Here is a 24,872-nt window from a genome sequence, read left to right as displayed (position 1 = left end):
TCTCTAAGTGCTGGAGGAGGAGAAGATCATATAGAAGTCATGACTAGGTAGTTGCTGTGCTACATGATCATGCACAACACTTGTGAAAACAGAATTTAAAACTTAGCTCGAGTTCAAATGGACTGCAAGTAATCCTATCACACTGATCAGCATTGCCTATAAAGCCATCACTGTTTATAAAGACACAGAATTAGAACTCCAGAACTGAAGAGCTCTTAAAGCTCATGGATGGTCTAAAATAGAATCTTTGGCCAATAAAATAAATTATTAAGGATGAATGACCACTTTCTTTTTGGGGGGCATTGACCCCTCAGTTAAAAAGATAGCTCCTAATAGAATAATATCAATGCAGAAAGCTTATTGTCTGACCTGTGTTTCTTTACAAGGTTTGAAGGAGAAGTGTTGCAGGAGACTGGTGACAGCCAATTTCATGTTTATGAGAGTGAACCTCATGCCAATGCAGTTTCGGGGTCCAGCTCCAAAGGGCAGGTATGTATAGGGATCTATGCTCTCCTTGTTCTCCTTACTGAACCTGGATGGACAATGGTAGATGAAAACAAGTTAATGAACATAACAAGCACAAGAGCTACATGTTTGGGCATCTCACATAGAACCCTCCATCATTAGCCTACAAGATTTTTTTGTGGGCTTATCACTGAAATCCTGCTCTGGTTGCTCTGCTATGAGAATTGAAAGCTATGCTGTCTTTCCATCCCCCTTATCCTAGAGGAGCTTGTAGTATTGCTGAGGAGATGAGATTAATGCTGTTTAATAGAAAACGTATCTGTCAAGACTAAACTAACACTCAGGGTGGTGAGATTTCACACTTTAAATTGCACATGAGATTGACTGAAAGTAAGGAGGCCTGCCTAAACTCCTGCTTATGCTTCTCCTATGCTCATTTGGAAGAAGGCAGGAGAAAATATCTCCCAGGATTTATTTTATTTTTCTCTTCTCTGCTCTTGCCTTCTTCCTTCTTTCTTTCTCTTCAACCTGCTCTTCCTCTTCCTCCCCTCCTCCTCCTCTTGATTCTCCTCCATCTCTGTCTCCTAAAATAGTTTTAAGTTGGATAATTTACATAGGCCTACATACTACTGTAGTATAATGACTGGTATCCTTGTCTATGAGCTTCCCTCTGTAAATATTACTTAAAGGTTATGCCCATGTTTTATCCAAATTTGATTCCTGCATATTTGATTCCATTACGGAAAATTTTTGATTTGGAGAAAGTATAATAGGATTTTGCTTCTGTGTTTTAAAAAAAGTTCAAGAATTTTGGAGAACATACTAGAATACTTACAGGTTAGATAATGTGATGCACTTCCAAATAGTATGAGTAAGGACAGAGCAGTGGTGGCATGTGGATTGGGGCAGCAGCCATGAGCTGATGTCTGTTGGGTTGGTGATGGACGTGTGGAGATGCAACAGTAGAATTCTATAGATGGGTGAGCATCTCAAGAACTCTTAGCAGATGGTTTTTAACATTTGGATTTCTCATAGCCTGGCCATGTTCACAACTCATGGTAAGCACTTAATATCTGAATGAATCTAGGAGAAGTAGAGAGTGACCTCTAATTTTATGTTAATGAAGGTCCAAATGCTGGAGCTCCTGAACTTGTAGGAACAGAAAACAGAGAACTCAGTCATCTATGAATTTCTCTTTCAACAACTACTAAGAGTAGACTCCATGTAAAGCTATGGCAACAAGGCCTGTATTCTGTATTAGGAAGCTTATAGACAGTGGCTAAGAAAATCTAGGTAAGTCCTGACTTGCCAGCCAGTGCCCTTAAAAGTTTACTCTAAATTTTGCTTTGTAACACACTAAATCAAGTCCTTCCAGTTAAATCAAGTTTTAACTTTCAGAGTTAAAACTGTACCCAAATCCTGACCTTGTCTCTTGCATAAAAAAAAAACATTTAATAAAAAATATACAAGCAAGTGATCATCAAGGCCAACATTTTTCATTTATCCTGAGATGTCACAATGTGCTTAACCAGCCTGGATCAGGAAGGGTTTCCTGTCCCAGCACCCAGTTACCTTTCAGGACGGAACTTCTCAGGCTCTGGCCAGATCTCAGGGTCCCAGTGGATAAGAAAGTTTGGTATTATCACTACTGTCCCTTTGGGAATGAGCACCCCTTTGATTTCCACATCTTTCTTACAGATCCTAGTAAGTCTGCCAGTGATTGGATAAATTCTGAGAGTCTCATTCACCACCATGTCAAGATACTCCATCTGGACCAGGGCATCATATGTGGCCGGTGCCTGCAAAGCAAGACGCAGAGTTGGGTAAGTTGAGATTAACTATTGCCTTTCAACCCTGTGCAATGATATGAGGTGTTAGGAGCTCCAAAGAACAATGTACACTGGGAAGGGAGAGGGAACAATTACAGAGCATTTTTACACCTATCATGTCTTTTGACCTGCTCAGTGACCTTTGAGATGTGAGGAGCAGTTATGTATATGGAAAACACTTGGGACCATGACCTTAACCAGAGCCTGGAGTCTTAGCATAACCATGGAAGGATGCTTTCTCAGGTGAACAAAGATGACCAATAGATGATGACCCTTGGACTCTAGCAAGACACGCGAGAGGCACTGTCCCCTTCCCAAAGAGGCCACATGTGTCAAGGAAGAGAATGAGTAGAAGAGCCTGCTCCCCATTGTACTAAGGCTCTTTAGTTTGGAAATCCTGCTTCCTAACTCTTCCGATAATTGGAAGAAATTGGAAAAAACTTTCCATTATATAGAAACTCATGAAAAATTTAGGGGAGAATCTAGCACGTTGCCATCCCAAATATGACAAAAGAATGTTATTTTTGGATGTTCCCAAGACAATAATTTCACCTCCATAAAATATCATAAAGATGATGGGAATGTATGCATGCCCCCTGCTCACCACACGCACCCACCACTCAACTTGTAACTGTCTGGGTGTAGCTCCAGGGTCTGACTGTGAGCTCTGAAGGGATCCCTTTGTTTTCATCTCCCTGCCAAGCCAGGCCTTCAGCTCCAGAGGTGAGATCTCCTCACCCAGATGAATCCAGTGCAGGCACAATGCTGAGCACAGAGCTGGCAATATGTGTCTTTGTCACTTTGTTTTATATACAAATCATTATATATACTTTAACTTTTTATTTTGAAATGGTTTCAAACTTCTAGGACCATTGCAAAAATAATACCAACCTCAAATAGAAAATTCTAGCAAATGCCCACCATCCACAGGGACCCAATACTTTAATTTTTAACATCTTGCCACATGTGCAGGATCAGTCTCTCCTCTCTCTCCTTATATATATAAATATACATATATATATTTATGTACACACACCATGTATCTGCATCTATCTTTCTACTCTCTATCATCAATGTATCTTTGCTTCTTCACCAACACTCTATGACTCTGAGAAAGTTACGTCCTCTCTAACTCAGTATCCTAGGTGTCACCTGGAGGTACTAATGGTCGATCTACAAGACATCCCCCGCTTGTCCAGTGTCCATCATGCCATCCTTGTCTCCACCCATATGTAGGTGACCAGCTCTACGATATGGTTATTAGCAGAGGTGTTGTTGGATCAGTTTTGGGCAAAGCACTGAAGTGTCATTGGGCAGCACTCTAGCCCTTATTCCCCAGTCGGGTGACTACGAAGGCCTGGGGTTCCAGCCAGGGCAGCTACAAGCCGGCAGAGCCTATAGCCTGGATCCTTGAGGAACTGGGCACAGCACAGCCTCCCCACATCATGCTCCTTGGGGGTGAAGAAGAAATGAACTTTGCTCTGGGAGGCCACTGAGTTTGTAGTTCATTTGTTCCTGAGGCTGAACAACCCTATGTGAATAATACAGCGGTTTTAATGATTGGGTCCATGCATGAGTACAGCACACTTAGAGCAGGGTCTGACCTGAAGAAGAAGTCATCACACGCAGTTTGACTCTTGCTGTTGCTGCTGCTGCTTCTGGAAATATTCTCACAAAAGAGGAGGACACAGCCCTTCACCAGTCTTGTTCTTAGTGACATGCATCTTATTGCAGTCAAAAGAGTCCTCGTATGGACTGACCAGAGAGAGAAGATCTTCTCTGACTTAGGCAGCACCTTAAATTATCTTTAGCTTATATGGAGGTCCAGATGACCGTGCACGGCCGTGAGATTTGTCCACAGCCCCCTCCAGGGCTCAGGCACATCCTCCACTCCCACCCTACACTCTCTCCACTGTCCCAGGTTACCCCAGCTCTGCCAGGTTTCCCCAGGTGTGGAGATGGCACTGGCGCCCCCATGCCTCAGCGCCCCCTGGGTCCGCCCTCTGCCATCTGACTCTGCATGACCCTCCCTGTCTGACTGGGGTCTTGGCTGCTGGCTTTGCATCAGTGGAATGTTGGTGGGGGACCTTGACAAGTGCCCATACAAGGGAGCTTCCTGCTCTCTCCCTCTGCCCACGAGAAGGGAGTCCAGGCTCATCTGCGGGGGTCTGAGAGTCCCCAGGACTCCTGAACCAGTGTCAGTCCAGCTGAGGCCAGCTCAGGGCAGCCCAGGCAACCCAGAGCAAGTCCAGCCCAGAGGAGAAGAGCAAATCTTCTCAGACACAGGAGCAGTGAGGGCTGACTTCAGATGCCCAGAGGCTTTGTGGTTTCTTTTCTTGGCTCTATTGTGGTGACAGGTCACTGAGATGCCAGGACCAGCTGTTTATCAGATTCTTATATTGCTGCAGGTAAAGTGGCACAGGCTAACTGATTTTTTTCCCTTTCTTTGTCTCTTTCAATTATCCCTGAATAGTGCAGGTGAGAGAAAAAGCTCTTAAGTTTTTGTGAAAGTTTTCCTAGGGTGTAATGAGAAGGTTCCAGGTATCATCCACTCACCTTATTGGGCAAAGCTGTATCAATCTCTTCCTGCAGTTTCTTCTGGACATCAGGGTTCATGGCCAATTCATACATAAGGAAGGAAAGAGCACTGCTAGTGGTCTCATAGCCAGCAAAAATAAAGTTAATCGATTGAGCTACAAACTCCAAATCACTCAGAGCTACAAGGAGAAGAAAGGCATTTTAGGTAAAATAGGTCAGTGTGAAAACATAGCTAGATGAAGAGAAATGAAAATAAAATGCTCAATTCCCTAGGAAAAAAGTGGAAAACCATCTCTGTCATCCTAAATTGTGGATCTTATAGAGTCTGGAAAGGGCAGAACTGTTTCCATTCAGTTTTCTGAGGTCTATGCTAATCTGGGTTTCTACTCCTGGATAGTCCACCTTCTCCCCCAGTGCAGGTGATGAATTTCGCATGACAGTGCTTCAGTCAACTGTACAGAGTATCCTAAAAGTGACTTAGTTGTAAGTCTTATAAGGGAGCATTCTCAGTCCAGAAAATTTTTCAATGATTCTAGCTCAAATACAGTTTGAACAATTTGGAGGCTTTATCATCAGGAAAACTTGAAGGCTCCTTCATCCACACCTGCTTGGTAGAACTGAAGGGAGTGGCACTGGGCTGCAGGTGGACTCTGGTTGCTCTGAGCATCGTCTCAGGCCAGGAGCATCAGCACCATCTGAGAGTTTTTGAGACATGCAGAGCCCAAATCTCTGTCTGGAACTATGGAGGCAAAACCTGCCTTTTAGCCAGATCTCTAGGGATCTGTATGCAGTTTACCTGCAGAAACATGGCTCATACCTTTGACAGGCATCAGGTACTGAAAGACCTGGGCACAAGTCCTCAAAATAGATGATCTCAGGTATGTAGAGAAAATACAGAAACAGACGAAATACCAGAGGAGCAGTCATGGGCACTCCACTAGTAATCATTATATGACTAGCAGAAGGATGCACGGTCAGTAGGAGAATGGTCACCATGACATACAGAATCATGGGGCCCAGTTCCAAGAGGGAATGATCTATGATTACTCCATCCTGGCCGCCATGTTGTCCTCCTGAGGACTGGCCCTGCCCTTGCTCTACCTTATGTTCCCAAACAGCCCTTGAGCTGTTCTCTGGCTCCCTTCTGGATTTCCTCCCCAGAGAAGCTAAGTGGGAGCAGGCTGTGTTCTGTGGGATCAGGGATGGATTAGGGCTTTTAGACTTCAGGACACCTGAAAGAAACATGGTGCTTCCCCAGCCAGGTAATTCACTAGTAAAAACAACCCAAATGATTGTGAGCAAGGCCTACAAGCTTCTGATTTCCTAATGCACCCCTCTGTTGTGTGGTTCTAGGCTAATATGGGATCTAATTCATCCCCCCATTTACACGAATCTTAAGGCCCTAAGTTGGAATTGGAGTAGACACTCAAAGGTGTAGAGATGTGCTATACTTCTGATAGCTGGTAGCTTCATTTAGATAGCTATCTAATTAGAGTCTATTTATAAAAATCAAATAATGTGAAAAATACAGACTTCACTAGCCACATTTCAAGTACCCAATAGTCATATGTGGTTAGTGGTTATGGTATTGTACAGCACAGATATAGAATATTTCCTTCCTCACAGAAGGTTCTGTAGGACCATGCCTTCTGCTGATGATAGATGGGTGGGTGGGAAGTTAGGTAAGTTGGTAGGTAGGTAGGTAGATAGATATGATAGACAGATGAATAGATCTATTGATAGCAATAGATGAAAAGATAGATATATATGAGATACACACACAGAGAATTATATAAATGGTTGATATATAGATGATAAATATATTGATATGTAGATACATAGATGCTATAAAGATAGACATAAAGATATAAATGTTTAGATGGTCTTAAAGGCTCTCTCCCCTACATTACCTATTAATTACCCAGCAAAAAGTAAAACTGGGCAGTGGATTGATGAGTGAGCACAGCTTATACCAAGGGCTCCAAGTTAACATTAGCTATCCTGGGACAAGGTGCCTTCTGATGTTATGTCCTGATACAGATTTCCAGGCAGAGGTTCTCACTTGGGGTGTCTGAGCAATGCCTGGGATTCTGCATTTGAAACAAGCACTCGAGGAGTTTGATGAAGGTGACTCACAAACCAAAGACTGACTTCTATGTGCCAAATTCTTTGTTCGACCTTCTAACTTAGAACAAGCTTAGGTCTCCAAGCTTCCAGAAATTACATCTGGCTACCATTTAAAATATCTGAACATGACTCTTTGTGCCATTGGCAGAAATTCTCATCTCCCAGGAAAACTTCCTACACATTTTCAAAACCATCCCCCACATCTGGGCTTTGCAGCCTACATGACACTCCTTAATTACCTTTGTGGGACTCGGTTTCCTTGGAATTCTGGGAGTCAATCATCAGCTGAAGAAGATCCACTCGGTGCTGGAAACAGGGAAATGCCATGACAGAAAGGCACTTATGGACTCGGAGGAAAAGCCTTCCTGAGCGTCTGGCCCCTCGAAGGCCAGGGTCTGACTGGTGCTGCCTGGGTGCCCGCAAACACAAACATCCTCTGCCAATCTCAGAGGGAGGATGGTTCCCAGGCAGGTACAGCTACTGTACCCCACTGCTTTTTGGTCCTTCCCCTCCCTGGTCCTTGGTCTCTGGCATTTGGACACAGATTCCTGGCCAAAGAGTTGCCGCTCTGTCACCTACCATCACTGCCTGCTCAGGAAGAAGTCCCTGACCTCACACAATCTTGTTCTCCTGCCTCAGTTCTACCCCTTGTACTTTATTCTTAACTGATGGCCACAGAGATTCATCCCCTGACGTTGTCAGTCCATTGGCTGCTCTTGTGTGAGCATCTCTAAGTGCCCCTCCCCCCAAGACTCTGCACTGCTTAAGTGGCCCTGGGCTCAGCCCTGCCCCCCTGACTGCACACCTCCTCCTGATGACCCCAGGTGAGCCACTGCAGCCTCTGTACACACAGAGGACCCTCTCCACTCCAGATATCGGAAGGCTCCAACTTAAAGTGGACTCTACTCCACCAGGCAGCCTGAAGATGTCATCCACTAGATGTTTCAAATAAGAGGCTTGGAATTGAAGTGATTTTTTGCCAGTCCAGATCAGGACAACTACAATGCCAGTAACATAACTTTAAACAGCAAGTTTTATCCTTCAACAATGCATGGAGGGAAGGAAATGAGTATTAAGCCCATTATGAAATCTTAGAATACTCTCTGCGACTCATTCTTAGTTCTATCTCCAAACTCCACCTTCTGCATTTCCCCCAAAATGTGGAAACTGTTCTGCTCCAAACCTAGGATTCTTTGTCCATCTTTTATAAAAGCACAATAAAGTGTAGCAATCATAGTTTTCCAGCTCAGCAAATTATAAAAATGTAAAACTCATGTAATCTACACCAGGTTTTACCTTTTGATTATCTTTGAGACGACTTTCTTTCATCTTTTCAGTGGATTTTTTGAGAAAATCAATAGCATCTTTTGGAAACACAGTGATATTTATTGCTTCCCAAAGTGGGGTAAGGAATGGAAAGAGCACTGTAGGGAAAAAATAAATAAAAAGGAAATTAAAGTGAAAATGTGCACTTTCCCTGGATGAATTATAATCCACTATACCATTGAGAGGAGGCAAAAATGCCTGGATCTCAAACAGAAGCCTTGCCCTCAGGGACACTTGAGGCTTCAAGTTCATGGCTGAGCAAGGGTAAGTGCACACATAGGGTCCCACCATGAAGGAGACCAGTTGTCCCTTTCTCATCCCTGATCATCAAAGGGTCATGATTACATTCCCTGACTACTTAGCCTTCTATCCAAGCACTAGAATGTCCTTGGATAAACCAGCAGACTGTTCCAGGTAATCATGTTATTCAAAAAATAGTAGCCAGAATAGAAATAATTCTTTGAAATTTGTAACAAAGAAAATTGGGACCTCATGAATTTATGGAAATTGAATGACACATTTAAATAACCCTGGGTCACCAAAGAAATACAAAGGGAAATTAGAAATTATTATGAGATGTATGAAAATGAAGATACAACATGTCAAAATTTATGGAATGCTGCTAATCCAGTGACAGAAAGTAAATAGGTATATTGTAAAAGAAGAGTGATCTCAAATCAATAACCTAACCCTCTAACTTAAGATACTGAAAGTAGAAGACCAAACCAAACTTGTAGCCAGCAGAATGAAGGAAATAATAAAGATTAGAATGAAAATTAATGATATTGCAAATAGAAAAACCATAGAGAAAATAAATGAAACCAAAAGCTGTTTCTTTGAAAGGACTGTTAAAATTGGCAAACCTTGACCTAAATTGTCTTCCACAAAAAGTAGGGAAGTCTCAAATTTTTACCATCATTGAAAGAGGAATTTCTGACATGAGATACTAAAAGGATTATAATGGAATAGTATGAACAATAATTTGCAATTGTTCTTTTATCTAAAATTAAATTAAAGAATGTAGATGAAATGAAGAAATTCCTAGAAAGACTAAAAATTAAGACACTGAATCAAAGAGAAATAGACAGGGTAGAGGATGTGACTCAAGCAGCTGAGTACCTGCCTCCCATGTGGGAGTCCCAGGTTCCCTATGTGGAGCCTCCTAAAAGAAAAAAAACAAACAGAAAATAAGCAAAATAAATAAATAGAGCAGACAATGAGCACAAACCATGAGCACAACAAATGAGCAAAAACAACAACGAGTAAACAGATGAGGAACCCATCTCGGGAGGTAGGAGGTGAAATAGACAATCTGAATAAACTGAAAACTAGTGAAGAGACTTAATTTTTAAATAAATTTTACCCACAAAAAAGCACAGACCCAGATGGCTTTAACGGTGAATTTATTCAAATATTTAAGGAAGAATAAATGCCAGTTCTTCACAAGCTCTTCCACAAATTGGAAGAGGACAAAAGATATTCCACCTCAATCTATGAGGTCAGAATTACCTGGATCCCATAACCAGAAAACGATATCACAAGAAAAGAGAGCTACTGACTATTATCTCTTATGAATATGGATGCAAAAGTCCTCGACAAAATACTGGCTTAATGAATCCTACAACATCTAATGTGACTATACCATAACCAGGTAGGGTTTCTCCCTGGAAAGCAATGACTTTTATCAAGTGGATAAAAACCACATGTTCAATTGAAGAGAAGCAGAAAAAACATTTGACAAAATCCAAAACCGTTTCATGATAAAAATGCAAAACTAAAAATAGAAGGGAATTTCTTCAACCTGATATAGGAAGTCTGAAAAATCCATACCTAATATCAAATTTAATGGCAAAAGAAGGAATGCTTTCTCTTAAGATCAGGAGAAAGACTAGGATGCCTGCTGTCACCACTTCTATCTCACATTGCACTGGATGTACCAGTAGTGAAATTATGCAAAAGAAAAAGAAAAGAAAAGAAAAAAGAAAGAAAAGGTATACAGATTGGAAAGGAAGAAGTAAGACTATGTCTATTCTGAGATGTCATGATCTTGTATGTAGAGCATCTTAAGGAACCCACCAATAATTATTATAAGTAATGAATTTGGCAAAGTTGTTGGATATAAGCTCAATATACAAAAAGCTCATATTTTTATACACTGCAATGAACAATCTGAAAATAAAATGAAGAAAACCATTCCATTTATAATTGTATCAAAAAGAACAAAATGCCTAAGAAGAAATTTAACAAAAGAGAACAAAATTTATACTCAGAGAAACTACAATACAATGTTAAAAAATTTAAAGATGTTTAAATAAATAAAAAACATTCCTTGTTCACAGTTTAGAGGACTTCACATTGATAAGATGGCAATAATCCTCAAAATCATCTACAGATTCACTAGATTGCTCATTAGGATTCTAGCCATTTTCTTTCTAAAAATTGGCAATTTGATTCTATCATAAATATGGAATTTCAAGGGATCCAGAAGAGCCAAAAAATCTTGGAATCGTAGCAAACTGAGGATTTACACTGCCTAATTCCAAACTTTCCACAAAGCTATAAGGATCAATGCAAGGTTGTGAGGGTATAAAGATAGACATGTAGATTAATCGAATAGGATCAGACTCAGGAATAAACCTCAGTGTTAACTGACTTTCAACAATATTACCAAGGCTATTCAATGGGGGAGAAACAATATACTTTTCAACAAATGCTGCTGGGACCCTGGATAGCCACTTTCAAAATGATGAATTTGGACACTTAATCCACACCATATGTAAAAAAATTAACTAAAAATGGATCAACATCCTAAATTAAGAGTTAAAACTATATAACTCTTGGAAGAAAAAAAGAGTAAATCTTTATTATTCCTGATGTGGCAGTGGATTTGTAGAATAGGGACCAAATTTAAGAGGGGCAAAAGGAAAATTACTTAAATTGGACATCTTCAAAAGTAAAACATTTTGTACTTCAAGGAATACTATCACAAGAGTGAAGAGGCAACTACAGAGTGTCAGAAAATATTTGCAAACCATGTATATGAAATATGCTGAGTGAAAGAAGTCAATCGCAAAAATATGAAATATCCAAAATAGCAAAATCTATAGAGAAACAAGGTAGATTAGAACTTTCACAGGGATAAGTATGAGGGGGACAGAGAAGGCGGTAGGTAAAGGGTAAGGAAGTTCTGCCTAGGTGATGAAAATGTTCTGAAATTGTGATGAGAGTGGCATGTGTCTTTTAGTGGCAATAAAAACTGTAGAATTTTACACTATAAGTGGGTGAATTGCATGGTATGTGAGTTATGTGGTAATAAAGTAATTTTTAAATAAAGAGAAAGAAGCAGTGGTACACATACTTATTGATAACAAGAATGGGTCCAAGAAATCAAATCTCAGGAACTTCTTGGCTTTCTGCAAAAAGGGATCCTGTGGGTTGTTGAGGGAATCGATGTTCACACCGAATGACGTGCTCGTGATCATGTCCATGCTGTAAGCCCCGAAGACACTGAGTAGAGAAGGAGAGACGGGGAAACCTAAAATCAGCATCACCCGCTATCCTTCCCTAGCTCCTTCAACCAGAAGTGCCTGCAAAGTCAAACTCCTGGACAAAGCACAGATCTGGGAGCTTCTGGGGGACATCACCGTCCCTTCCTCCTAAGGCTTTCCCCAGCTGCTTGGATGCTGCGGGCCCTGCCCAGGGCTGGGGATGGACGTTCCTCTGGGGCAAGGAGCTCAGCCATGGAAGGAAACGAGGCGTGGTCAGGTGACTTTCACTAGTGTGTGTGGAGTGTGACAGGCAGTAGATGTGCAAGCAGAGTGCAGGGCAGGACCAAGGATGGAAAAATTCACTCTGCTCCGGGTCAAGAAAGGTGACATTAACTCAGGGTCGTGCCTCCTCAGCACATTCCAGAACCGCCACTCCTTGATCTGATGTGCCAGGAACATTGTCCCACCTTCCCTACACTAATTCCTAAGGGCCTGAGAAACCGGCTCCTCCCCAACCCCTGTGATAGAAGGTTTTCGTGAGGACAGAATCATTTCCATAAAATGTGAGTTCTAAGAATGTTCTTGGTTAAAAACACACTCCAAAATTCTGGTGCACCCCACAGGCAAGTGCCCATCTGTCCTGCCTTTGCCCAGGACAGTCTCAAGTTTAGACAATAAATGAAATGGTCACGCTACCCATAACCAGTAGAGGGCCTTCTCTTTTAGACTGAAGGAAGGAGACGTGGAGGGAATGTGTAACATTTAGCATTTTCCTTGTTTTCTCAGCAACAATGTGAAGGGGACTCAGTCGTTCGGAGTTCCACATTGACTTTTCCTGCGCCCCTCTGCCTGCCCACATGCAGCAACGCCTTCCCCTCCCCCCAGGCTGTAACATGCACTTGTTGAACCTTAGTGCTATCGATCGTGTTTCTTTGTTCTCCACCTTTTTATTTGTTTTGTTCTCTTGAATAAATGGTGACAACAAGGCAGGTGAGCTCTTACTACTTGTGGGAACAGGGAGGAGGACCCTTCTCTCCTGGCTGCCCTGTCATCCCATGGGGCATCCCCTTCTTGGGCTGCATGTTAGAGTTTCAACAGCACACCCTGGCTTTGGTTCGGTCACAAGTGTAACTGGACAGTGGGAGAATCAGCTCTTTGCAGGCAGTGAGAAGGCTTGTGACCACGTTCAGAGTCCAAGCAGCCCTGCTCCCACTTACTCTTTCAGGGTGACAGGTGTGCCTTTCTCTGCTTCCCTCCTCAGGTTCTTCACCAGCACATCTCCAACCTGGCCTGTGATGGGGAACATCTGCACACAAGCACAGCACAGCTGGTGGGTAAAGGAGGAGACCCGAGGCCTGCAAGGGCTGGGCTTTGCCTAGCAGGGAGCATAGGAGACTTTTATAATCAATCAGGTACATCTCTTCTGGACTTAGCCATAGAGGACAATTTTTAGAAATCTCAAATTCAAATGAATACCCATTAAAAGGGACAATGTCATTATTTCCACTTGTCCCCTGATTCATTATTCAAGTTTCTAATTAAAAGTCCTCTTATTTTCTTACCTCCTTGAGCCTTCCACTGGTGAATGCTGGAGACAGCAATGTTCGCAATCTCTTCCAATTTTCATCCTCAGAAAAGAAGATGGATGATTTCATTAATCCCATTGGGCCAAGGCACTAGGGTCCAAAGCAGAAAACATAAGTTTTAGAGGTCTTCACAGTTGTGGAAAATTCTTGAAGGGGCATCATTTATTGAACAATTATTTAGTGATGATTACAGGCAGGCTGAATGCTAGATTCTCTATTAATTAAAAAATACTGTGAATACTTAAGAAGTCAGAATCCATTTGCTACAATGAAAAAAAAAAACAACAAAGTGTAAGATGGCTTTTCTCTAATATTTTCTCTAATATTTTCAACCAAAGAAAGAAAGGAGAACAGAGGGATCATTTTATTTCCCAGTTGGGCAGGCTTATCAAGCCACACTGATTGAAAACTTTCTTTCATTTCACAAAACAATATTTGTTTCAAATGATTACCTCAATGGCCATTCATGTTAAAACCTTTCGCTAAACTTGGAGGATGGAGAAACCTCCTCAACCTAATAAAGAGTATCTACACAGAATTCTACAGTTAACATCATTTTAATGGTTAAAGACTGATTGCTTTCCCCTTTATATTAGGAAAGAGACAAGGGTGTCCACCTCATCAGTCTCTGTGTCAGAGCAGAAGCCTAGTTAGTGCAATAAGACACGAAAAAGAAATAGAAGATATACAGATTGGAAAGGAAGAAATAGAACTGCCCCTAATTTTTAGAAGATGTAAATTTCAACATAAAAAATCTAAAATTTCAAGGAATACACAATAGAAAAAAAAAAACTTGAAACCTCCTAACCATAAAAAGTTAGTTCAGCAATGTTACAGAACACAACACACAAAATAAATTGAATTGCTATGTAATAACAAGAAACAGGGAAACTGAAATTAAAAAAAAACAATTCTATTTTGTTTTTTTACTTGACAGTAAATGAAATACTTAGGTATGAACCTATTTAAATATGTGCAGGATCTTTATACCAAAATAATAAAATGCGGAAGAAAGGGTTAAAAATAAACCTAAGTAAGTGGAAAGATATACTGTGTTCATGGTTTTGAAGATTCAACAGAGCAAACATATTGATCATCCCCAAATTTATCTATAGTATCATCCAATTCTTTTCAAAATTTCCACAAGGACTATAATAAACTCAGAGAAGTTTATTCTAAATTTGTAGGGAAAGGGAAAGGACCTAGAATAGCTAAAATGATTCTGAAAAAAATAACAATAAAGTGGAGAAATGAGTCTACCTGATAAGACTTACAATGGAGCTATGGAGTTCAGGACTGTGCAGTACTAGCAGTGGGATATTCTCAGGGATCAGTAGAACAGGATAGAGATGGAGACACGGACAATGCAAACATGGTCAATATTTTTAATAATGGTGCAAGAGCAATTCAATTTCCAACAAATGATGTCAAATCAAATTGGACACCCACAGGCAAAAAAAAATGAACCTTGGCCTAAACTTCACACCCTATACCCAGCTTAATTCAAAACGGATCAGAGACTTCAGTGAAACACTACATAACTCTTAGGGGAGAAATAGGGAGAAAATCTTTGAGAATCTAGTGCTTGGTGAAGAGTTTTCATATTCAAAAAAAAAAAAAGCTCAATCTACAAAAAAAAAAAAGGATAATTTGATCTCATAAAATTGTTTTTTCCTCTATCATAACCCTGTTAAGAGATAAACACAAGTCACCACCCGCAACTATGAAAAATGTGGTGATGGAAGAGTTCTGTATCGTGATGTGGTGGTTACATGAATCTATATTTGTGATACAATTGCATAGATCTACACACACGCTCACACACACAAGCACACACACACATACACATAAATGACTGCACCAGAAACTGATGAAATCCACATAAGTTATGTGGATTTTTCCAATGTCCTATTCCTGGTTTGAACTTGAAGTATATAGTGATGGGGTATGTCACCACAGGACAACTAGAGGAATAAATGGGAGTTAAGGAAAGCTACCTACCCACCGGTTTGTGAAGACAGAGTAAAATTCTTTCACCAGTATTGTCTTGATCATACTTGGATCCATGATGACCAGCACAGGCTGTGGACCGTCATAAATCCTGTGCCAGGAAAACGGACCTGATTAAATTTTCCAGGTTGGATTCTACAGCTGGATCCACACTTGGGGGCCCAGACTTCCACCTGACTTTACACTATCTGTACTCTTACTTGTACAATAGACAGCACATTTACTTCTAATTCATGTTAAGGTGTGATACACAGCAGCGTTCAGACCACAGAAGCCACTTGAGTCTTCATGAAATGAAGAGTAAAGTAGTTCAAATAGATTAGAGACATTTAAAGACATACAGCTTTTAACAGAGATTGCGGTAGCAGATAACAAGAACAATTATAAATTCCAGAGGATGAGCATAGGTGTACTCATGACATCATTTGCTGTAATTTTTGTATGTTTAAAATACTTCACTATCAAGGAGGACATTAGGTAAATGAAAAATTGAAGGCAAGTAATTTACTTAAGACCAAAATTAAATAACAATTATTTAAGGACAGTTAATCTACTCAGTGATGAAAAGTTATAATTTTTAGACAGTTCAAAACATGGAAAGATGCATATGATAAAATAGTAGAAGAAAATGAAGAAATATTCATCAAAAATATGTAAACATATGTGTGCATATAGTCGTAGAATGCTCTAAAAGTTATGTTGGAATTTTAAATTATTTCTTTGCTCTATTTTCTAAAGTTAGTTAAAAATTTTGAAAGGAAAAGATCATTTTAACTCTTAAAGAGAGATCTTTGGTAGCATTGAGTTTAGAAAAAAATTCTAATAAAATAGATAATGATATGAAGAAATATGGAGGAACGAAATTCACCAGAACAAAATGGAAGATTTCCCCAAAATCATCTATTGTTTTTATTCAGAGAGGAGTTTTAAGTGGTTCTGTGGTCATATTTAAAAATTGATGAGAAGCACTGCAATTACTGCTGTGCATTTCCAAAAATAATATGAAGCTCAGAAACTTATGTAGATATCAGGTGTCCCTATGCTGAGCTGTGACATGAGCTGTTGAGAGGAGGCCTAGGTCTCTTCTGCAACCAGATTGATTATATTTCTTGCATGATTCCTCTCTTCCCATCATTTCTCCAAAAGTACCCTGGTGGGGAAGGGACAAAAGGAAGTTGTGTAACAAAACTGACCAATAGCTAGTGAAGTTTCCATATCATTTTTCTCTTTGGAATCTGTGATAAATAGGCTAATGCACCACCTCGACCAGGTAACGGTGCCCAGTTGTCTAGTCAGGCAAGCACTGGACTAATTGTAATACGAGGCATTTCATGGACTTTAATCATCAGTGAGTTGATTGCATAGATGACTGGTTACATCTACAATCAACTAAGAGGATTGTTGTTAGCAATGAGTGACGTCTCATCCAATCAACTGAAAGCCTTTAAAGGGGAAGAAAGAGAATTCCCATCTCTACCTCAGACAGCAGCTTCTCCTGGGAACTCATCAAGGACCTTCACTGGAGCCCCTGGTTTGCAGCCTGAGTTTTGGAACTTGGACTTGTACATCCCCATAGTCATGTGAGATTATTCTATAAAATCTCATACTAGTTACAGATATTGCTATATTGGTTCTGTTTCCCTAGAGAATCCTGACTAATACAGAATCCTTGACTGGTCAATTACAATTCTTCATCTCGCACCAGCCCAAGTATTTCTTCAACCATTGGTTAAAGTGCAAAAATAATGCTCCCTCCCCCCACACCCCCAAATCCTCCAGTTTAGGACAGGCCGGGTGCATTCCAAGAATCTGCAGTTTTAACAAGCTCCTCCAGGGGTCGCTTCTGTGCACCCAGCATGAGAACCATTTTTAAGAGGAAAAGGGTCCATAATGATGAAGTGACACCATCAACTGCTCCCAACTTCTAAGTGTTGGCCGGTTGTGAGGCTGGGCCAGTGGAGATTTCACGCTGGGTGTTTCTCCCACTCTATCACGTGACCTTTATGGACCATGCTGTGAGCAGAGCCCCCTGCCACCCCTATGGTCCCTGAAGACTTGGTGAGAGAAGATGCAGAGGTTTGATGAAGAGGTCAGGCTTTGGGCTCAAGGTCCAGCCTCCCTGACTCCTCTTCCACTGAGCTCACTAAACCCTCAGCAGCTCTGAAGGGAATAGTCACTGCAGCTGGCCCAGACCCCCTTATACATACATAGCCACCAGGAAAACTACATTTTAAAATATTCTTTCTCCTTCAAAGTCAGTAGGGATGAAGTATATAAAAAGATATCTGTATGTATTCCCATTTAGAACTTAAGGAACAATTTCCATTGGGGAAGAACTAAAAAAATTGAAATAAAGGTTTCCCAATGTATTTACCTCTCTCCTGCAGACCTTCCTTCAAATGTATACATTAAATACTAAATTTAAATAAAGGAATTTTGGCTTTTAATTGCAGGTGAATCCATGTGGGAATGGGGTAATCAGATCATTTATTAGCACATATTAGAGAGGTCTGAAATAATCCACACTTATGCAATTAAAGAGGGTAAGAAAGGGAAAAAGGAGAAAGAGCAATAGCCTTTTGAATAGGAAGTAAGGCTGCGAGTTCCCGGCAAACAAAGTCTGTAGAAGTGTGGCAACCTGTTTCTTTCTGACCCAGTTTCAGATGGTAGACCTGGATACCTGGTGAACCACAAGATGCTTGGCAGAACAAATCTCCATGATCTGGACAATAAATGGGTTCCTCCAATAGCTTCTGGACTGAGATTGTCCTCCATACAGTTGGGTGCCTCATCATAACTGAAGGTTTACCCAGCAGAAGTTTCCAGAATACTCACCCCCACAATTTCCCATACTTTTTAAAACATTCCATGTCAAAATCCCAAATACCCTGTAAAGAGAATAAGAAATGAAGGTAGATACTTAACTAAAATGTGCTTAACCTTAACTCTATCCTGGGAAGAAAGGATGAATTCTGGCTATCTTTCACTGGCATTTGAAAGGAAGTTCTTATTTAAAGATATTTTAGGGGTCTGGGCAAAAATAGAAGAGATATTTTAATGGAGAATTTAAAATAACAGTTGAAGTTTCTCCAATATTGTAGATAGAGAACAACTTAAGCCCATCTCTGAATAATAAGTCACTCCTTGTCTTTCTGACGTGTTTTATTTGTGCATTTGCTATCTCTAAAGTCCCTTATCCCTCTGAATTATAACCTCCATGTGCACATGAGAAAACAAGGCTTAGAGAAACTGATGTTCCAAAGGCCAGCACACTTTTCTCCCTCCTAGTACAGCATCTTTTTCATTGACCTCATGAGCTTTGTCTAGAATACTTACAGAATTAGAAAATTAAGGACACTCATGACGCTTGTTCACAGATTAAAATAAATCTAAAATATGTTTGTTGAGTGAGAAAATGAGTGAGCGCAAAAGCATGGCAAAGTAGGCTCAGCCTTTCAGTTTTCCATCTAGCTTGTATAAGATGTAGAGATGCCACCTCTGTACAAAGCACATAGCAAGTTAATATACTTTTCTGATTTTTCACTTCTGTTACTTAGCAAAGAAATTTCCCAACACTACATTTCAGTTGTGATGCTTTAATGACCCAAAAGAAGGTCCTGGAAATATGGACCTTGCTATTCACCAACTAAAGTGTTGATATGGAAAGGTTGGAGACAAACTTATTGCTTTTTCAGAGGAAGAAAGAAATAAAGTAAGAGCTTTGTTGGTAATTAGGAAATGGAGGCCTCAGTTGGGAGAATTGGAGTCTGAGAAACAAGCCTGAGGTCTGCAGAATGCAGCCTGTGCCCAAGGCTATGTCGACTGGCCTTCTGGAGGGGACCTCCGCAACATCGAGCTGGTGCCGGGGCAGAGCTCCCTTTGGAGTTAGTCACAAAGCTTCCACCAAAATTCAGAAGATCAGCCCATTCTGTTTGGCTTGGTTTGGAAAGTGAAAATCAATTTTTAACAATTTTATCAAACCATCTTTTTACTATTTTTTTTAAATCACTGATTATGCCTCATTTAGGATTTTTAAAAACTTCTTTTAGTGGTAAAATATCTGAATTTGAAAGGCAGCCATGATCTTCTCTTAGTTTCAGCTACTGCCTGCTGAGACTCACTCCCAGGGTACCTACTTGGAAGGAAACGATTTAAAGCAGAAAGCTCTTGTTTAGCTATCAGAACCCCTAAAGAGGTTATGGGTGGCAGGAGTTGAGATAAAGCCATGGAAATAACACATGGGAGTTAACAGTTCTCAGGAGTATTCCAGTATGTACAAACGATCATATGTGAATACTTGGGCAACTGCTTCATTATCAGAATTTGAAAAGTTATCCAGGAAGGAAGGGAAAAAAAGCTGTGCTGAGTTCATGAGACTAACAGGGAAATTTGAATCTAGCGCACCAACCCTAATGGGTTTCTCACAATTCCCATTGTGCATAGTCTTCTAATCCTTAGGGCCATTATGACTTCCTGGAACCTGCACCTGGCAGAAAGTGACTCATCTTCATGATGCTCACAACTTTTAAACACCGAGTTCTTTGCTGTCTCTATCAGAACACCAGAACTCAAGAGGTACAGCAGGGCAACATGCTGTGTGGGGACTACAACACCATTTCCAGAATGTGTAGAACCTCAGAAATTCCTCTTGAGAAAGGGCATTTTTGCTGATGGAACTAAATGGGTATTTGCAAACAAAAGAAGAAAAAGGGGACACTCACCTTGCGGTAGGCCAAAAGATTTCCCAAAAAAGGCAGAGGTGTCGGCCCAGGAATTCCAAGCTTCTTAAATGTACTAAATGTGTAGGTTCCATATCTATAACATTAAAGAGAAAGTGAGATCACTGGAACTGTTGGCCAGTCAAGAATGCAGGACCTAAGCAACATGTAGGCAATCAATAATAATTAAAAACTCCAAAGGCTGCAATTACATTTCATCATAATAAAGATTAGCTAAAGGCTGTTAAAAAATCTTCATGGTACCAATCTGTAGCAGTTTGATATACTTATAAATTCCAAAAATAGATATTGGATTATATTTGTAATCTTGTCTATTACTGGGCATGATTGAGTTATGATTAGGGCTTTGATTGAACCACGTCATTAGGGTGTTGTGTCCACACCCACCAAGGGGAGGGGACTCACAGATAAAAGGCATGGAAAAGGACATAGCTGGAGTTTTGATGGGAGGGTTTTTGATGTTAAAGTTTTGATGCTGGAGTTTGATGGTGAAGCCTTAGGCTGGAGCCAGGTGAAGAACACAGTGGAATAGAGACTGCTCCTTAGACATGGCAGAAACCCCAGGGAGAGAGACAGAGCTGTTTGCCTGAGTCTAGAGCTGACCTTGTAGAGAGAGGCAAAGCCTAAAGAGCCTCATAATCTACAGCTGACCTTATGGAGAAAACAGAGGACCTGAGCCCAGAAAGAAGCAAGACCCCTGGAAGGGAAGAACCCAGGAAGTCTGAACCCTTGCAGAATGTCAGCAGCCATCTTGCTTCAACACATGAAAAAAGACTTTGGTGAGGAAAGTAACTTAAGCTTTATGACCTGGTATCTGTAAGCGCCTACCCCAAATAAATACCCTTTAATAAAACCAACCAATTTCTGGTATTTTGCATCAGCACCGCTTTGACTGACTAATACACTATCCTAGAGTGAATACTTGATAAACATCTCCAAACTTGAGTGCTTCTGGGAGGTTCAGCATGAACTGTCCTGGAAGCTTCACTTATGTCTATTTGGTAATTTGACTCTCCCTGATTAAGGAATTTTTTTTCTAGGTAGAAAGGGAAAGAGAAATCTTTCTCTTCTGACACTAAGGGTTTGTGCAACTGTATTCAACCAATCACAGATGGTTACCAAGAGCCTATGAAAACATGGTTCTTGCAGTGTACTCAACACTTTCATGCCTTTTCTTCACTATGTAGCCTGTCCCTAATTTAGCATATAGTCCTTAAATAGGCTTTCACAAAGGTTAGCATGAGCTGTAGGGGAGGGTGCTTGACCAATATGTTCCTTCAACGGATATTATTAGGAATAACAGCTTAACAATCCATTTCCAGGCCAGTCCTCCCCTGTGGGATCTGCTCCTCCAACCTGGTGGTTTCCCACATGGAAAGCAGAGCACCAGGCCACTTTATTCCTTCCGGTATGGTCAGTCAGGAAGCCTTTTTGCAGCTCTGGATGTCAGCTCTCCTGAAACCTAACCAGGCTGCTGCTCCTCTTGCCTGCACCTCATCTTTGACGGGTCTTCTATGGATTGTGTAACTGAATTTTGGGTCCTTGCAAGTCTTCCTACTCCCGTGTTACAGAGAGACTGTAGAGTAGAAGAAGGGAGGCTGAGGAAGAGGCTGCTGACAGCCACTGAGAGTGCAGCTGCTTGGTGTACACAGTGAGTCCCACAGAGGCAAATTTGGAAAATATTGTTGAGAAGTGAAAATGCTTCACCATTCCTACAGTAGATTTCAGTTAAGAGATAGGGAGCATTCCAAAATCCAGGTAGTATCCTGCTGCTAGCAAAGATGCGTTACACAACATAAAGTAAGTCGCTATCAAATGTTCCAGGCAGTTGCATTAAAACTTTGTTTCCTTTTCTTTGGTCTCAGCACTGTAAGTCTATATAAAACCAACTGTTCTGTCCAAACCCAGTAAATCACATGATAGGTGATAAAATAAAACCTGAAACTTGCATTCAGTGTGCTTGGAGGACCATGTAGAGGCCCCTTAGGCAGGTCCAGCTGGGTGTTTGGATCTCTGCCCAGGATCTGTCAGTGCATGAGTGCCCATTGGTGGCCAAAACGGAGGCAGCCTCCATTATTTCCACTAAGGACTATCCCTGGCCTCTGCAGCCATGGCAAATTTGATACTCTGATTTTGTCTTCTGAACATGCAGGATGTTCTACAAAGTCTCAGGTGAGGCCCAGCCATTGAGTTAATATTTCAGCAGCATTAGCTCCAGGAAGGATTTGTCTAGCGTCTAAACTCACATTGCCCAGGTAAAGTCAAAGGGTAGGCTGGGTGAATTCCTAAGTTTCTTTCCAGCTCCCATATTTTGGTCAAGTACTGCAGCTTGTGGTCAAATGAATGGGCTAACAACAACAACAAAACAGGCCTTTTTCTTGCTTTTAAATTGTGTTGGCATGACAAGGGCATGTCCCACTGTCCAGCTCTTAGACCCTGTTCTGCATCTTCCCAGGCTGTACTTGGCTTCTCTGTCAGTCAGAGTGTCTAGGGGCTGCTCCACTACCAGAAGAGCCCCCCAAATGGGACTTGGATGCCAACCCTGCTGTCCTCCCTGGAACCTCCTGGAGGAGTCAGCATTCACCAGTGTCTCCAGGAGCTCTCCCTCAAGTGGCAAGGATGTCCTCCCAGCTCCTTCTTCTCCCCATCCGGATGCCTTCCCTATCCTGTATGGACTGCATTCTCACCTGCTCATCCCCAATCCGAGGCCACAGTCACCTGTTGCCAGTTACATTTAAATGTCCCCATGTAATCTATAACAGAGAGGGATGTGTTTGTGCTCTACACTTACCTTCCTTACACTATGCTAGAAGAGGGCAGGTGGTTTCACACACCTTTTATAGTAATCAATACTGAATCTATGGCCTTATTTCATCCTTCAGAAAAGTGGTGCTGGGAACAGTCTTATTTCCATAAAATGATAGTTTTAAATAGAATGAGATTAAAGCATAACCATGAATTTCAAAATGTCTTTAGCCAGAAAATATGTCACCCCTACACCTCGAACCCTTTCCTTCAAAGAACGAAATCCAGGCTTATAGTTTCTATTTTCCTCCTATTAATAGAAGTGAAATGGAGATAGAGGTCAAGTGTGACATCAGAGACCTCCCCATAGCTCTTCTCCCAACCCCTCTGTGATGCCAGGAATTGCACCATGGAAAGAAGTTCCTCTGTAAGTGGCGTGGATTTACCCTTCTGTATGCAACTTAGAGGGGAAAATTAATTTAAAACCCAAACTGGCTTTAAGGCCTTCTGCCTTTGAAACCTGCCAGCAGATTTCCTATCAGGGGAAAATATCTCTCTTTTATGCGTACCCTCCCAGAGACTGGATGGGAAAGGTGAAGAAAAAAATAAAACTAGTATCTCTGCTAGTCTCGTCTGTTTTAAAGATTCCTCATTTAGAAGTCAGTCTTCTGCCCGAGACAGGGTGGGGCTGAGTTGAGAGGAGTCCCTGGTCAGAGCACAGAGAAGAGGGAAGAACCGAATATGAAGAAGGGGCAGCGTCCAGCCCCCAGGGATCCTGGGTGCACAGTGGGGCCCCTCAAAAGCCATGCCCCGGGGTGGGAAGGGGGAGCAGGAGACCCCACCTGGATCCTGGGACAACACTTCTATCCACCTCTTAGGTGGATACAAACTTGCAAGGTGAAGACAATGAGGGGAGCTTCCAGGCCACTTCTTTGAACCCCAGAATCCCCACACTTGGGAAAGGGTCCAGGATTCCACTGTACACAGTGACCAGTCTGAAAAACATCACCTCTGCTGAATTCTGGTTGTGAGTGTAGGACCACACCAGTCAAGCCAAAAGTCATCCCAGGACTGAAAAATGCCACTAAACTCTCCTTACCTCAGAAATCAGGATTTAGGGGTGGTGGTGGGAGGGGTGCTTGTTACAACTTTTAGAATCTGCATAAGGGAGTAGTGGACGTAGCTAGTGGTTGAGAACCTGCTTCCCATGCATAAGGTCCTGGGTTCAATCCCCCCCAGTACCTCTTAAAACAAACAAACAAATGAAAAAATCAACTCTTACTCTCATTGGGGAGCAGATGTAGCTCAGTGGATGAGTACCTGTTGCCCATGTATCAGGACCTGGGTTCAATTCCCAGAACCTACAAAAGGTAAATGAAAGTGTTTCTGTAGCATCCAACACTTAATCAGCTTCCCCTCCATTATCTCCTGGACCTTCTGCAAAGTCTGGGAAAATTCCCAATCGGTAATGTAGGCCCCTGTTGAAGATGACAGAGGAAGAGCCTGGACAGATACTCACAGGTAGACGAGCACCAGGGAGGTGGCCAGGAGAACCCAGGTTTCCATCGAAAAACTGGGGACCAGGTCCATGGTCACACACCGCAGATGCTCTCCTCTGAGCTTTCCTTTCTCCTGTGTGTGCTGATGGGCAGCGCCTGTCTTCCCAGTTTGCAGGGATTCAGGCAGCCAGCTGGGGAGTTTATACTCAGGGGAGGTGGGTGAGGCCGGCTGCAGCCAGTGGAAGGCACCTGCCCGGCTCCTGCTACCTTGGAAGGTCAGGGTGTTCCTCCGCCTTGACAGGGTGGGGAATGTGCATTGACATGCCCACACTGACCTCCCTTGAGTTCATGTCTTGTGAAATAGCAATAAATAAACAATTCCATGTTATCAGTAAACCAAAAATTTATTGATTTTCAGAAGTCAAAATGAAGCCACTGGATGGTGGGGGCAGCAGCCCCACTGGCTACATGAACCCCACCACCTTAGCCACCAGGGCTGAGGTTGATGCCACTGCACACA

General features: G+C 41.7%; 1 protein-coding gene and 1 long non-coding RNA gene across 6 annotated transcripts in view; one reads left to right on the top strand and one right to left on the bottom strand.

Moving 5' to 3' along the window:
• Positions 1-24,654, bottom strand: part of LOC101444975 (cytochrome P450 3A8-like) — a 44,327-nt gene extending 19,673 nt beyond the window's left edge. The window contains exons 1-13 of one of the 5 annotated variants that reach the window (XM_058285721.2): positions 24,373-24,640; positions 24,136-24,214; positions 20,091-20,184; positions 18,205-18,257; positions 15,361-15,460; positions 13,336-13,449; positions 12,991-13,079; positions 11,644-11,792; positions 8,256-8,383; positions 7,199-7,265; positions 4,851-5,011; positions 2,038-2,264; positions 370-532 (exon numbers count right to left, since the gene is read on the bottom strand). In XM_058285721.2, the coding sequence (XP_058141704.1) occupies positions 370-532; positions 2,038-2,264; positions 4,851-5,011; positions 7,199-7,265; positions 8,256-8,383; positions 11,644-11,792; positions 12,991-13,079; positions 13,336-13,449; positions 15,361-15,460; positions 18,205-18,239 (1,233 nt within the window). In that variant the 5' untranslated portion in view covers positions 18,240-18,257; positions 20,091-20,184; positions 24,136-24,214; positions 24,373-24,640. Of the gene's footprint in view, positions 1-369; positions 533-1,300; positions 1,549-2,037; positions 2,265-4,850; positions 5,012-7,198; positions 7,266-8,255; positions 8,384-11,643; positions 11,793-12,990; positions 13,080-13,335; positions 13,450-15,360; positions 15,461-18,204; positions 18,258-20,090; positions 20,185-24,135; positions 24,215-24,372 lie in introns of those variants that run through there. The other 4 variants (XR_009182903.2, XM_058285719.2, XM_058285718.2 and 1 more) reach the window with 4 other exon arrangements.
• On the top strand, positions 384-20,965 carry LOC131275458 (uncharacterized). The gene is made up of 4 exons (XR_009182904.2): positions 384-489; positions 2,164-2,288; positions 13,035-13,185; positions 18,027-20,965. It is a non-coding gene; the product is annotated as an uncharacterized lncRNA (long non-coding RNA).
• Positions 24,655-24,872: the final 218 nt, after the last annotated feature.

The sequence above is a fragment of the Dasypus novemcinctus genome, chromosome 23 (assembly GCF_030445035.2).
Source record: "Dasypus novemcinctus isolate mDasNov1 chromosome 23, mDasNov1.1.hap2, whole genome shotgun sequence".
Classification (NCBI taxonomy): domain Eukaryota; kingdom Metazoa; phylum Chordata; class Mammalia; order Cingulata; family Dasypodidae; genus Dasypus; species Dasypus novemcinctus.
Note: the sequence above shows the minus strand (reverse complement) of the source record. Positions and strands in the feature narration are given on the sequence as shown.